Below are 16,086 nucleotides of genomic sequence, written 5' to 3'. Positions count from 1 at the left end.
GGTGGGACACCAGCACAGGACTGTGGTAGTTGCAGGCATGCTGAATTCACCAACAATTTCCCTTGAGTGAATTGGTTATGCAGCATGCTAATTCAAGGAATGATTAACTACTTAATCATGTCATGACTCTTTCAGGGGAAAACTATAGAATTTATAAATCATGTATGGTAGTTGGCTCATGCACTTTTTATTTTTTAGTAATAAAAGGTGACTAAATAGGTGTGATTCTTCTAACACAACCTCGCTGAGCAGTTCTGAGCAAATCTAGATAGGGTATCTCTGAAGCAAAGCTGCGGAGATGTGATGGAAATCTGCCTTTCAGCCAAAAGTGAAATTAAACATTATTTTATTCTGCTGGCTGGAATTTGTGACTCAGAGATAATCCCAAAACTATTTGATTCAGAGAAAGAGAAAAGAATCCTCTGGACTTCATTTTACTCATTTTGCCCACAGCTCATTAATCCCTGTAAAACCCCTCTTTGTTCTCTCCCTTACCTGTGCACCTCTCAAAATTTAGCTTTGCTGTTATTACTCTTGACTTCAACAGTTCTACACCACAAAACAATTATGCTCCCCAACTCTTTCAATTTCTATGAAATTAGGTGGAGGAGAAAACTTGTGAGGAGAGTCACCTTCCGCTAGTGTGAGGGTGTGAGGCTGGGAGCCCTTCTCCTTGACATGAAGGCTGCTATCCTTGGTCATAAAAAGTCAGGCAAATCTACCCATGTGTTGACTTGATGTTTTTCCTCACTGCAACATTCACTGTTTTCCTCAAGGCTATCACTGGCGTAAATTTCTAGAAAACTACCTGTGGCTGCATTTGGCCTCATTTCCCTTCAATGGGAATTCCTTATCGAGGCAGTGATTCATGAACAAATTATTAGTCTGTTAACTATTATCTTAAATTGGTATTAGAAAAGGTTTAACTACCACTCTTACTTTTGTTAAGTTTGATTCTGCCCAAACTAAAATCATTACTGAAAGTCACAGGTTTACTTTAACAGAAATTAAGAGGTAGAGTTAACAGTCTTTATTACAAAAATCAAGACACATTCATACAGTCCAAAACTTGCTAATAAATTGTTGTTATTTCTTTTCATATCCACAATTTCCTTAGCCTGGTAAAAGAAAATCACCGACAGACGGCCAAAGCACCATCTTTTTTAACCCAAATCATCTAGGTTACACATTCATTTTTGTATATCTCACAATACAACTGCAGTATGTTATTCCAATAACTAAACATCAGTTCATTTACATTTACATAAATTCCACATTGCAACACCACTTGGAGCACAATAACCTTACAAAACTTTTGTCAAAATCCTTTTGGATTACAGTGACTGTAGTTACATTTAATTTACATCCTTGATAGCAAGACCTCACCAATGCCTTGGCAAAACTTCTTCATCATCCAGCATCAAACATCCTCACCACCCTTCAGACACATTCCGTTCCAGCAGTTCAGCCTCAAACCATCCTTTGTTGCTTTCAGCCACTTAATCAGTGCCTCTTCTGTGTAAAAGACAAATCAGTCCTCTATCTGCCACATCAACCCACCGAGCACCCAGACCTAGAGGCCTCACAGGGACACTGCCAAGTCAGTTACATCATTCACCAAAAACCTTGGTAGGGGTCACCAGAACCAGAATAAAGTGGCTCTGCATTTCCACCATGCTGTTGGAAGGGCCCAGGGTTTATAAGGAGATAGGGTTAAATACACACTTGCATGGGTTGGGAAATACCTAAGGACCTAAGGCCCTACTTGCACATGAGTAAGGATCATGGGCTGAGTTTTAGGCAGCAGAAATGAAGGAACATTTTGTTCAAATAGTGAAAATTAACAAAAGTAGTGAAGCAAGTTGCTATAACCAGTGAAAATAAGTTACAGTTTAAAAACTGTCTCCATTTCAATAATCATTGATGCTACAAATCACAAAGGTAAGGAGAAAGACCATCATTTTACAAAAGTTTTTCATGCTGTGTTGTTTCCTGCTGTTGGATATTTCACATTTATTTTTCCTTTTAATGAGTAGAAAAAGAAAATAAAATGTTCTTGGTTCCTTCTTTCTTGTCTTGTATTTCAGCTCCTTTCAGTTCTGCTGCTGCTTCCAATGCCATGGCCCCTAAGCGGGATGGGCCAGTGCAGTTTCACAAGCTATTCCCACACTCTCTGCAAATATTATTACTATTAATATTAATAGAAGTCCTCAGATTGGTCCCTCCAAAGCACACCAGACTATCTCAGCCCTGTCCATATTCTGCTTTTCACTGCTTCCTGCAGAAGCTCTCACCTTTTATCTGAGCGATTCTTGTTCTATCAGCCTGAAGAGCATCAACATCTTCACTATAACATTTCTCCAGCCTGAGTCACTTCCTTCCCTTTTACAAAGAACAAGCAATTAACAATACTTCGTATGTGAAGGGTTTTTTTCAATTATGCACTCTATTAACCTGAAGGCTGAATCATACCTCACCACAGTATCATTAGATAAATACTCATGCTGTTTAGAAATAGATAAAAAGAAACCTATGAAAGTAATCTATACAGTGTAGAGAGGTGAGTCTATGATAAAACCCTGGAAAAAGGGATATTTACATCCATCCACAGAATATTTTTCTCTCCCCGTTAAGATTTTCTGGATGATAGCCATCCAAAACAATCTGCCATGAATATCAAAAGCACTCTCAGTTATGTTTCAGAGAATCAGCCCTACTTGCTTTGCAGAAGATGCAAATAAATTACATAATAAGTACTTTTGACCTCAGCTTAACTTAAAAGTTAAAGACCCAGCACTTCTCAGCTATCTCTTATACTTTCCTTTTAACTTATAATTGTTGGCTATTTTTCCATTAGAAAATAATTATGCTGAGGAGCTCTTGATTCCATGAACAAAACCTGCTTGGCACAGGCACTGTGAGTTTAATACTTGTACTCTGTCTATCATACTGATATATGCTTACTGTGTGAGGAATGAATGATGCAGCCATGACAACTGGTATCTAGTCTTCTAGCTTTGATACAGTTTCATAGTTATACAGTCAATTCAGGAAATGCCAGAGGAGATCTGATTGTGACATCTATTAAAACAAACTTTAAGAATAATTCTAGAACAATACAAATTGTTAATATATAGCATTTTGTAGCATTGGATAAGCAACCCAGTTTGGAGTCTAAAATACTTGTGCACACAGTCAATGCACTAGAACACATGCAAATACATATAATCTTCAAGATGGTTTGTTCTGTGGTCAAATAGACGCATTTTCATTCACTGACTTTGCCTGAATGGCCATTTTACTGAATCATTATTATAAATAACTTCCTTTGAAAAAACAAGGGACCAGTGGCTAGAATAGTCTTTGGTTAGGAGAGATGTCTGCATTTAATACAACTGTGACTTACAATATTTCACCACGTTCATCTTTAAGTGGCAAAATCTGGGTGTCACTGAGCACTGAGGCCAACAAAAAATTGTCTGCTTACTTCAGGACAGCAAGGATTTTAAGTCAGAAGCTGTCCATAAATTTCTTTATTATATCCAAAGAAATGGATTTACTCTATAATCACCACTATAAAAATGTCAGTGATCTATTTGCTAAATATATAGAATATTAGTCACTTGGTCAGCTTTTAGCTATCTAAAAGGCAGACACCAAGTACACGCTGACTCTTTGTATGGGGGAGCTACTGGTGAAACGTCTGAACCTTGCTACTGGGGCCAGTTTAACCTCCCTTTCTGCAGGGTCAGATTCCTTGGCCAGAGGAGACTGCTCAAAGCTTCATAGCATAATTTTGTGGCCACACAAGATGTGGAGCAAGGGCAAGCCTGTGTCCACACTGTTCCTGCCATGAGAAAGGTCAGGGAAGGATTAGAGCTGAAGACCTTGGGAGGTGGCTTGCCTCTCCTTCTGCTTTTGGTGAAGCAGGAAAAATTGGGCCAGTGGGAACACTTTTAGAGAAAGTTGGACTCACAGACACCAAGCCACCCCTCAGTATGATTTGCAGAGCTTTTGAATTCCACAGACAGATAAAAGTTTGTCAGGATGTAGAGCTACAGCACTTCTGTGTGCATGACAACCATCACAAGTGCAGGCGCTATATAGTAAATCCATAAAAAATATTTTCTTGTACCAAAGAGCGGCTTTGTAGCTGGACAGAATGACATCTGTTCCCACATCTACACAGAATTGATTAATTTTTTCTTAATACTACATGTTTCTTCTCGCACAGTTAAAATACATGAAAGCATTCATAACTCAATGGTAATTCAGCCTTGAAAGTGGATAATGGCTTATTCAGACTCCAAGTCTGGTGAAAACTCTGTACTTGTTCTGACTAAATTTATTCGTCCTGAGAGATTTCCAAGTAACACTAATACCAAGCACTGACTTCATAACAACAGAAAGACAAAGTGTTCCAATTTCATCCTCTCCATGGAGGGATGCAGGAGGACAGAATCAAGGTTCTAGCAAGAAAGAATGGCTTGGGTACAGTTGTTTGAATTATGGATTTTGAATAAATATTTTTTTTCTGTTGGTCTTTTTGTATATATAATTCAAAGATATATGCTAATTTTCTCAGCCTTGCATTTGTTAGAATGTACAGCATAACTCAGGGAACTTTCTTAATAATACATCCTTATTGCCTAAATATATGCAATGTAGGAATGGTATGACCCATCTGTTAGAGGGAAACAATATCAACCAGGTTTTCAATTGTTTCAGTCCCTCTGCTACTTTGTACTGACCATTATTCATGCACATGCCAAGGCTGAACTAAGTTGTGTTTCTCTCTCTTCACCTGCACAAGTATTTTGGATTAGGACTGATGAAAACTATGTTTATGAGCAGTATTCTGCTGTTCCAAACTCAGTCTACATTTGTATTGATTCTCTAGGTCCTATGTTGTTCCTGACCTCTACCTTCTGCCATAAACTACTGACATTTGTGTTCAAAGTACTTTGACAAAACCCCAACAGTTAGAAAAAAAAACCCAAAGATTTTCAACTCCAACTATAACATTCAACTGTTGAACAAATTGAGAGAGAGGTCAGTCACTTGAAGAAATTAAAAGGCTATGTAACTGATTGTTTTAAGAAACAAATCTGTATTTGCTAGTTTCTAATTCTGGGTTGGGTATACCACTGGTTGTAATCCCTAGCTGTGATCTACCAGAGAGGCGTTCCACCTCTTCCCACACTCACAGATCTGGATGAACCTATTTCACCCTCAGTTTGGCCATCACTGCTACTCAGGCAGACAAGACAACAGAAATATAGGTCAAATTGCCCCTGCCAGTGGGAGATGTTCTCACTGTGCTAGCACCACCTGCACACTTGTCATAGGGAGGACTTTTTCCCAATTCCCTAAGGAACTAGACCCTGTGCTTCCCAAAGGAGACACATACTTCTACTACTGCTAAAGAGGGAACACAATATTTAAATATTAAAAACACCCCAACAAACCAGCAAACCTGAGCTGACATTAATGAGGTTAAATACATATATTGCTATTAAAGGAGACTTGTTCCAAGGTTATCCTAAAGTAATGTACTATTCCTCTGCTTGTGTTCCTTAATCAGGTCACATAACACTTTTTTAATTAGAGAGCAATGCTATTAAGCCCACAATAATGAAACCAAATAATTCAGGAATTGTAGAAGAGTGACAGGCTTATCTGCACTCCTTCTTTAACTTCTACATTGAATATATTCTCAACTTTCAACTTGCCATGTTGCATTAGTATCTTGATTTTTCACTTCAATTTCTGTGAGCATCTTGAAAAAGGTAATTTTTCAAGAAAATAAAAAAATCCAACTTTTTAAAACACATACTTCTTGCTATTCAAATTTTTAAAATCTGAAAATGAGGCTGAAAGCAGAAAAGAAAGGTGAAGAAACTGAAGAAGAATAGAAATACTTTAAAGGGGAACAGTTTGTTTTTCATATAAAGTAAAAATGAGGGAGAAATAATAAATTGCTAATGGAAAGTTTCCCATCCTCTGTTTGGCACTTGACTGTCATTTTCTAAATGTTTCAGTGATCCAAACACCTATAGCTCTTTTTCCCTGTTAAACAACTAACATTATGCAAAATACAAAACCTCCATTTGCTGTCTTTCAAAGGCTTGATTATAAGCTATTCTATGAATTCATGGATTTTCAGGAATGCTCCTAATTACTATATGTCTATGTGTATTAAAAAGAAAGGAGGTGATATTCCTTGAGAGGAAAAATATCCATACATTCAAACAATCATATAAATTAGAACAAAGAGTTAGAGGAAGCAGACTTCTAAAGTTCTTCAGTTATTATCCATTTTTAAATGGAAGTCCAAGAACAATAGTCTTATGTTGCAGCATTGTGTCATAACCTATGTATCTGCCGTTCTCATGATTCTTAACGAAAGTAACACAGCACCTGCTAAGAGAACTTTTCCCACCCTGACTGGAGGAAACAGCAAAACATTGCCTGAACAATTCACCCAAGAAGAATGTTATTGAACCCTACATTTTAAAAGAAGCATACATTTTAAAACACACCTGTGCTGGCCTTGGGAAACAGCTCATGAGAAACTGCCGTTTTGCTGGCAGCTAACGTGCTTTCTCCAAAGACGTGATTTAATAGGAATGCCAAGCTGTTCACACAGGGACTCCTGCTGCACTTGGGTCTGACCCTTTGGAAGCTGGAGGTTCACGGGCTTGTACCTACCTCTGTGTAAATCAGGACTGTCTCCTTTGAAGTCAACTGATGTAAAAACCTAGGTGAATAAAGGAGAATCAAGGCCTGGGGCTGTCATCCCTGCCCTGCTGCTTTTATTCAGGTTAGGATTTCAAACGTATAATTGTGATATTTTTTCCTGTCATTTGGGAATGTGAATGGGGTCTGAGCTGTAACAAAAGGAAGAATAGGTGCAGACTTGTTTTGCAGAGTTGCAGCATGGCGCCAGGGCAGGTGGCGGTGGCAGGTTTCCAGATCTCCTGTCATTCTGGGTGATCTCTCTCAGCACTGCTCCAGAACTCTCTCTTTTGTTACCTCTGTCCCTCAGGCAGCAGTAATAATGACACATTGTAGCAGAAGACTTCATGCCTTCCTAATACATCGTCATGATTCTAAGCCAGAACTGCGTCAACGCTGATGGTATTCAAGCCCATATCTTCCCTAAAACATCTTTGTGAAATATGTGAGCCTCTCACCTTGAACTGGTATCACTATTTGTGCTAGAGTTCCTTACTCAAAGCAAGATGAAGCCCACCTTGGAAAGTTATATACTTGACCAACTGCTTAAACATCAGTCCAGACATCGGAGGTGATGTTGCAAAGGTTATGGTTGCAGCTAATGTGTTCAGCAACCTGCCAGAGGCACGTGACATGGTAGGACTTGCTAAAATATGTAACATGATGAAAGATCATTTTACTTACAGTCTTACTAACATAGTCGGCACTTGAATCAGAAAACCAATTAAAAAAAATCAAAGAAACAGAATATTCCACTCCAAGAGTGGAGTTAATGCAAAAGTCTACTTCAGAAGAAAACACTTGCACCTGTACTGTTCAACTCCCACAGGAATGACAAATCAGTCTGTCTTGGCACAGAGATTTACGTACACAGATGCCTTAAGCCTCACAGTCCAAACCAAGAGTCTCATCCACATTGCAACACTGTTAACATCATTGCTCTTTAGTATCTTAACTTTTTACATGAGAACCAGTGCTACATCAAAGGTCAAAAGGTAAGGCGAGTTTATTTCGCTGCAAAAAGCACAATAAAAACCAGTAGCTCAGCATAACCTGGAACACCAATCATGATCACTTCGGAGTGACCAGGGCTTTCCTCCATATGGAAAAGGCAAAAATGAAGGCTGAAGTTCAGAACACTGTGCTAATTTCTAAATGGGCAACTAACCCAACAACATCGGAAAATACTGCATTTTACATTCCTATATCTTAATACACACTCCCACTACTGGAAAGATCAGTATGTGAAAAGACATTAGAAAAATTGCTAGTACATCGCTACATAAGCATCCTGTGCATATTTTTTGTTTATCACTGGCTTCCCAATGCTGCCCCACCAATGGTGTTCAGGTCAATCAGGGGCTGGCTGGTTACTGCGATGGCCCAGTGTGTCCTTTGTGTGGGTCCAACTCTTCTGCACTTCTAAATCAGAAATTAAGACAGTGTTTCCAATTAAAAGAAATAGCCTCAGTTTTGGTGACTCAGATAAGAGACACTAGCACTTCTCATTTTGTTTTGGTGCTTGGCTTTATCTGAGATTTGTGCTGTCATAACTAAAAGTAGAATCTGGGAACTACTAGGATTTGTTTTATCAGAATAATTAAGAAAGAAATACTTATACTGTGTTCAATGTCAATTAATTGTTTAATGAAATCTCCCACTGCCGATAGTTCCTCATAGTGCTTATAAATGCTGGCCACCTCAAAATGAAATTATTAAATAGCTGACACTTTTTATGCTGGAAATAGTGTCCTGTTGCATTTTATAAGGAAAGAATAGTCTTTGCAATTATGTCACAGGATTAAAACAGATAATGCACACTGTTATTTAGTGATTTACTATTGCTAATATAATGAAGAATGCGCACGGGTTTTCACCTGTGCTTGCAGATTTCCAGCTTTACACAGTGCACCCACACCTGAGGGATTTTTATGCTTCCTGTCCTCAGGACCCACTGCTCAGTGGGGGTCTCTTCACTGAGCAACAAGTTGCCCAAAACAATGAGATACCCAAAACAAAGAATAAAATCATGGCAGGAAATATAGCAACTTCATCTGTCTCATTGCTCTCTGAAAGCCAGCAATGGGAAACTATAGTGGGCTGCAGACAGTCTACTAAATAATTTATGACATACAGCCCATTCCTGAATGATTTTTTTCCCCATTAGACATGCATTAATACATGGAATGCTAACACAAGGAAAATCTTGTCTGGCCTCAGAGGGAAACAGGTTCCCCACCATTCCACCACCACATGCTAGACAAGACCTTTGACTACTCGGAGCCATTGCTACTTTCTTCTAAAGAGGTTGTGCTATAGTTTGCTCTAACTGCTGAATCACAACTTGTTTTAATCACACCCTCAAAACAATCACTATACCAACACAGGCTTTATCTACTACATTCATTGCTTGCATCTCAGCAGACTATTCCTCAAAAATCTGCCTTTGTTAAACACAGCATTACTCAATGCTACCTCATTCCTAGTCACAAAACTTTCAAAAATCAGAGAAAAACTTTCATCTAAGACTGTACACTACATTAAAGTACCATGTTTTATTTTTACATGAGGTTTTCTGTTCCCCTGGATTTCAATTGATTACTATGGACCATGCAAAATGCCACAGACCACAGAAGCTACATTTTCATACGGAAGTTTTTATTGATTAATCAGGCATTGAATCAAGTATTGTAAAATAAACAGATTTCGTTCATTAAAAAATGTCCAGAAGAATACCATTCATAGCAAACTTGTTTCCTCATAGCCATACAGAATGTGAAAGTGTTCAAGAAACAAGCAAAAAAGGAACACCTGATTAATTCCTATAAGTCTCTGTGTGTGTGTATATATGTATGTCTGCATATACACAAATTACACACTATATTTGTGCATATACTGGTGTGTGCATACCCATACATATGTATACATGTATGCACAAACATATATGCACAAAGAATACTGCCTGAATTAATAGTCCACTAGAGAAAAGTGGCTTAGCTCCAAATGAAGTATTCTCTGTTAAAATAAAAATGATAGAGCAAGGTTTGTAGATAACAGACCATTCTTTTTCTATTGGCAAAAACCATGATCTGTGTTTAGACTCATGGTCTGTCTTTACAGTGAAAATATGTGAGATCATTTGGGATCTTTCCAAATCCATGGTACTCGTTCCATCTAGATCAATCTCTGCCGATGTGGTATGGCCAAATGCTGAACAGTGTTTTCAGTTTGTCCACTACTGAAATCAGCTTCTAGATTTAATATTTCTGGCAAAAGAGAAGATACACAGCCTTGCTACATGCACTTTGGTAATATACCCTTTTGTTTTAGGCAGAAACTTGACAATAATTCTACATTAAAACTCCTTTGCTCCTGCATCTTTTAATCATGGCTTTGCATCGGTAATCTCCTGTAAACTCATTATAACAATTTTCATGCCATCTCAACTACCTTCCAAAGATACCAGGACAGATCATCTGGGCAATGTACATCAGACTGTATTGGTAACATTTTGCTCAATTTTAAAATGTAATGTTTGGGGATTGATTTACTTATCATTTTTGAGAGTACACATTTCTGTATTATTAAAGACACTATGATAAACTCTGCAGTTCGCTATATGTAGACATTTTCCCTTATTTATATCAACTCTGGAAAGGTCAGTGGATCCTACCTGTGAACCATGAGATGCTGCCCAGCTGAAAGACATGGTACCAGCAACGTACTGTCAGACTTTTCTCCATTTAATTCAGCAGTTAGCAGGGCATGTAAAGGGAAATCAAAGGAATATGGATAAGCATTTATTTTCTACTGAAAAAAAGGGAAAAAAAACCCCAATATGCATGTATGTATTCCTCAACTTGCTCATAAGTTTTTGACATCATCATAAGGCAAACTGCAGTATGGGTTGGTACCTGGGGAATCAGTATTTAAAAAACTAGAAGCTGAGCTTGGGACCATTTTACTTTGGACCCACTAGTGAACAAAGTGCATTAAGGTATCCTTTTCAAAAGACACCTAAAGCATAGTTATAAATCACAGAGCAAAAGTTTTCTTAAAGCTGATATTCAATTTATCCTCTTCTACACAGGCAGATTTTTACCACTTGCATAGTAACAAAAAAATACCGTAGGAAAACCATTCTTTTAAAGTTGTTATATGCCTCAAGCATCTCCCTAAATGATCATTTATAGATAAGCATTGTAGCAATTACAAATTACTTCTATTCTGCAGAAGGAAAAGAGAAAATAAGAAGCGCCCGATTCAGTTTGAGATATAGTAGGTTGCCTACACTCAAGTTCATCCACCAACATCAGGATGAACATAGGGCCAGATTCCTACTGCTGCTGAAAACTTGCTATTTACTCCTCATTCACAAGGAGAACTGTGCTTTCCCAAACAACAGCAGACAATGAAAACTGTAAGCAAATTCCTGCTGTAGTGTTTTTCCATACAGCACATGTAAAACAGATTTCCTTGCTTTGTTATAGAGACTACACAGTGTACAACAATGAAACATTTGTATTTAATTTAAAATCTATGGTAAGGTGGAGCATGTCTCACTTCTGAGTTGTTGGCTGGGCTTGCTATGTTGAACCTTGTAAAATCAGCAATAAGCATTCACATGTCTACCATCAGAACCATGACATCTCCCATTACAATCAACCCTTAAATGATGTCGTGCTTTATCAATTTAGTCTAGAGTCAGACCTTGAATTGGCTGCTTTCCTCCAGTGTTGCTGATTTCGGAGATGGTATCAGTCTTTTACAGCCTTAGTGATACTGCAATGTTTCCCAAAGATGAAGGTGAAGCACTGGTAGATGGGAATGTTGCCATCAATAACATAAATCACCAGATGATTTATGCTCTCACATTTCTAGGAGATAATCCACATGTTTTTTATGAACAGAGAGAGCACTGCCCTGTGAAAAGAAGTAAATTGAAATTTCTTCTTTCGCTGTGTTGGCTAGCTCCACTTCCTCGGTTGTTTATTTTTATTCTGTTTGGTCTGCACACTCCCATGTGCATAGTAGAAATTAGGAGATCTCACACTCAGTAAGACTGGTAATGAGAGTGCTAATATTGGCATGAATAAAACCTGCAGTATACTGACTTGTCCACTGCACAGTTTTCAGTCTTCCAATTTCTTGCTTTTATCCACTGTAAAATAAAATGATGTAGAGGGCTGATGAAACTTTAATTAGTAGGACCATCAATGTGCAAAACAAATAAGTAATTTTCCAGGTGTCCATACCAGCCTTTCCCTTCTCTCTCTCTTTTTTTTTTTCCTTTTTTTTTTTTTTTTATAAATAATTTATAAATCTTCCAGTAAGAGACTAAATACAAAACCAACCAAACAAAAGCAACTGCAAAAGAAAGTTCTAAGATATTATTAAAGCCATTTTTTGTCCTTCCATACAAAGTACACGGTAAAGAGATATTGTCCTCATTTCAGTTCTGGCTGGATTCAGCATTCAGCAGCAAAGGCTGGGATGCCACGCAGTCCACCAGCTCCGGGCAAGCTCCTGTGGGCAGCCTCCTGGCCACCCCGGGAAGACATTTCATCCTACCTTTTGGCTTTTAGCAGTCATGCGAGCTGCTCAGAGGAGTCTAGATGGTCAGGGATGGGCAAGCCAGTTATAATGGTCAAACACTTATTCCACACAGTGAATGTGGGGCACACCGGCTGCCCAAATGTAATGTCAAAAGTGTAAAGGTGTAGAGAGTTCAAAGCATCATAAAAAGCAAGGGAACCATTGTCATAGTCCAGCAAAATCCCGACCCGTCGGAGGTGAGGCGCGGGTTCGATGGGAATTTCTTTGCTATTGTGCCGCACCACCCACGTGTTATTGCAGCGGCAAAGCACCCAGGAGGCAGAATTCTTCCCAATCCACTCATGCTTCGGTGCTGACTTGTAAGAAATACCAATGGCATACCTGCAAAATAAAAAACAGCTCAAGGAAACAAATGGTTTCTGGCAGGTTTGTCTCTCAGTACAGTCAAATGTTAGCCCAGAGGACTCACTGGAATGCCCCAGCCTCTTACTTCTACTGGTTAAGTTCTAATTAAGTGACACTTCACTGCAATATCTGCACAGGCTTAATTAATGTTTTTCCCCATCTCTCTTTTGAGTCTGAGAGGTCAGGGAAATTTTGTTGTCCCTCACATTGTTTGTAGTTTGGCTGCTGTGGCTATTTTTTGGAGCACTTGCCTCTGGTATTCAAAAGGAAGATTGTTGAGTACTCAGTTTAAATCAGTGGGCCTCAGATTTCCACTTCCACACAGACGAATACAGAGAAATTCATTGATTTTCAAATGCATTGCTATCTGTCAGCTAATCTGATCTCTCCTTGCTCCTTTAATATATGGCCCAGAAGAAGGAATGCAAGAGTAAACATCAAAGGACACATTAAAAAAAAAAACATTTTTGCCATTCTCAAATATGTTTTGCCAGATGTTGGTGTGGTTTTTAAATTCAATGAGCATTTTTCAAACTGGGTTTTGAGCCAAGTGAAGCAATTTTAGGTGAAGACATTTGCTCTGCAAACCATAATTTATGGTAAGATGTGCAGGGTAAAACGATTGTGAAAACGTTCTCATTAATGGACACCAAGGGCAAATACCTGATTCCTCATATGTAAAAGAAATGTAAAAGTTCCTCACGTTCTAGAGACACTGCAGTATTTGTTGGGCTTTCAACCAACAGAGATTAATGTGCCATAAGTTACTCTATTTCCATTCCTTAGTGTTGGCAAACAGAATTTTTCTTGTTTGAGACAGTGGGCATACCTCGAGACCTTACTGATTTTTCCACTCCATTAACTTCCATCATGATTGTTGCCTTTGAATCCCAAAGGATGACATATCTTCCACTAACTAAAGGGCCCCTGAAATCCACCCCAGTGTGATGCAGAGGATCATTCAGAAGCAGAGGAATGCACTCCTCCATTTCCTGTCCCTCGCTTCATACCCTGGGGCACAGACCTACAGCACTGCTGCTTCACTCCCCCTTCCCCAGAAGCTAATCTGGCTTCCACCCCTGTGAAACTGGTTCACCAAATTGTCCGCCTAAATAAATGATCCCACTTACAAAGTTTGTTCTGTTGTATAAACAACACGAAATTTTCTGACCTCTTCAATTTGCTAAAATAATAAAATCTATTGCATGTGGGTTCAAAAATCAACCATCCTGAATCATGGAGGAAAAGTCCTGTGAGGACCGTTAAATATAAAGATGATCTATCTGGTAGACTTAGTTCTGGAGTCTGAAAGTGCTGGAGATTGGGAAAATAGTTTGACAAATGATGTGAAAGTATATGTTTGTCTTGCTCTTGTATTCCTCCCAATGCCTCTGCTACTGGTCTCTGTCAGAGAAAATGTGCTGGGACCTGCACAGACCTTTGGTGTGAACTAGTGATTCTTTTCACATATGTTTTTATATACATACCATGTACTCCCGCTTATAACCACTTCCCAGTAATGCCGGCCACTGTCAATGAACACATTGCCAGCTACTCCATAGCTCCCCTGGCTTGTGAATCGCTCTGGTGTGTGACTCTTTTTGGAGGATGTCTCATCGCGTTCCACTGTCAAGTTATCATGAGACACTTTCAATTTTCTGTGAGCAGATTTAGGGTCCAGTTTAAATGGCTGACCTAGAGAGGCAGAGACAAAGATGGCAGAAGAATGGTTTGGCTTTGATTTTGAAAAGAAGAGTGGATTAGGAAGGCTCTAAGAAGCTCACACGATCATATAACCATATTAATCTCCTCCTCTGAAGCATTCTCGAAATAGACTAACCTATTCTGCTACCTGCAATATCTAGTTTGCATTGTCAGTTTACTGTCAATCTTGTGCACTAACTTCCTCATGTCAATAATCCCTGAAAAGAGCCCTGCATAATCATCATGCCCATTATCTCTGACCTAGAGGTAAGCTGAATACTTTAATTCTTGCATGTAATTGAAATGAATATACATGCTAATAAAGGTCTGAGGGTTGATTTTTTTACAGCATATTAGATTTAGGATAGGTTGTGTTCTATTAATTCTCTAGGGATAAAGATCCATAATAACATCTTCATCATTACTACAAAAAATATGATTTCAAATTCCACAAAATGAGTTCGAAAATAAGAAGAAGCATTAGCTTTGTCTGTTCATTTACTCACAGCTTTATTTATAAAAAGCACAGTCAACAATTCAGGACTGCTTTGGAAGGATGCCCATGTGGTGCTGGATAGTGTGCATTTAAAAAAAGGAAGTGAACTGTAACTTGGTCCAGATAATATGGTGTAAAAACATTACGGAGGCTGTTGCTCTTGGCAAGCATCTTCAGCTGTAGCACAAGGTTTGTAGACAATAACAGGAAGCTTTTTGGTAAATCAAACCCTGTAGATGTATAAAGCCCACCACAATTCAGACAGGCTTGCTCATTGTGTCAAAAGCAGAACAATCATTTACCTCCACCAGGAGACAACTAGGAAAGTATGACTCCATGAGTGGTCCAGCAAAGCCTTTTTCCCTTTTTATTGTCTTTAATATCAAGAGGAAAAAAAAGTAAGTGGAAGTTTTGATGACATGCACAGAAAATAGAAATGACTGCGCTCATGAGGTCTGTGTGAGGAACTGACATGAACTTCAAATAAGATATAAATTGCTCAAAGTTATCTACTTTTGCAATATGTATTTAGTTACATCTTACGACCAAATATAAAATAAATCCACTGGAAAGTATTTGGGGGCACATTTTACCTGCTTTTTCTCAGTGCTCGGCAGCAGTAAAATACCTACAGTCTGACTCTCTAACCGGCTAGTAGCCTTTGTGTTGCTGAAGCAGTATCTGAGGGACATCTTTCTCTGTACTGAATTGTATCTGGTCACATAATTTCTGAGTCACCCAAGAGATTGCTTTGGTGACATGCTGGGTAACAGAGACAAAAGGATGAAAGTTTGCCATTTCCAGATGGGTCCTCTGGTTATGCATTTGCTTGTAGGTTACCAGGTTTAATAATACGCAGATCCTTGGTAGCAGATGTGGGGTTTGTATGAGCAGCTTTTACACAGAAGTGCAAGGCAGGCTAATAGCAGAAAGAAGAAAATCAGAAATGAGTACATGCCATTCCCTGCAGCCTCTGTCTTGCAACGTTCTGTATCAACCCTCTTCAAGCATCTTCCCCTACCAGGAGGTTTCAGAGAGTGCACAAATCTCTATGTTCCCTTTCCAGTGCTCAGAGCTGACCATGATGACTACATGACTGAGGGATTGGCTGGCAGACAAGAAGAAAAAGGCTGAAAATCATTCCTAAAACTGGTTTACTACATCTGTTATTGATTTGTGTAACCATT

The 16,086-nt window shown here is 38.7% G+C and overlaps 1 protein-coding gene across 11 annotated transcripts in view; it reads right to left on the bottom strand.

Annotated features, from left to right (window-relative positions):
• The window catches only part of MID1 (midline 1), a 276,859-nt gene that overhangs the window by 16,837 nt on the left and 243,936 nt on the right, over positions 1 to 16,086 (bottom strand). For 3 of the 11 annotated variants that reach the window (XM_071812939.1, XM_071812947.1, XM_065856425.2), the window contains exons 9-10: positions 14,187 to 14,394; positions 1,008 to 12,675 (exon numbers count right to left, since the gene is read on the bottom strand). In XM_071812939.1, the coding sequence (XP_071669040.1) occupies positions 12,327 to 12,675; positions 14,187 to 14,394 (557 nt within the window). In that variant the 3' untranslated portion in view covers positions 1,008 to 12,326. Of the gene's footprint in view, positions 1 to 1,007; positions 12,676 to 14,186; positions 14,395 to 16,086 lie in introns of those variants that run through there. The other 8 variants (XR_011740678.1, XR_011740679.1, XR_011740680.1 and 5 more) reach the window with 8 other exon arrangements.

This window comes from Patagioenas fasciata, chromosome 1 (genome assembly GCF_037038585.1).
Source record: "Patagioenas fasciata isolate bPatFas1 chromosome 1, bPatFas1.hap1, whole genome shotgun sequence".
NCBI lineage: Eukaryota > Metazoa > Chordata > Aves > Columbiformes > Columbidae > Patagioenas > Patagioenas fasciata.
This window is presented reverse-complemented; position numbering and strand designations above follow the sequence as displayed.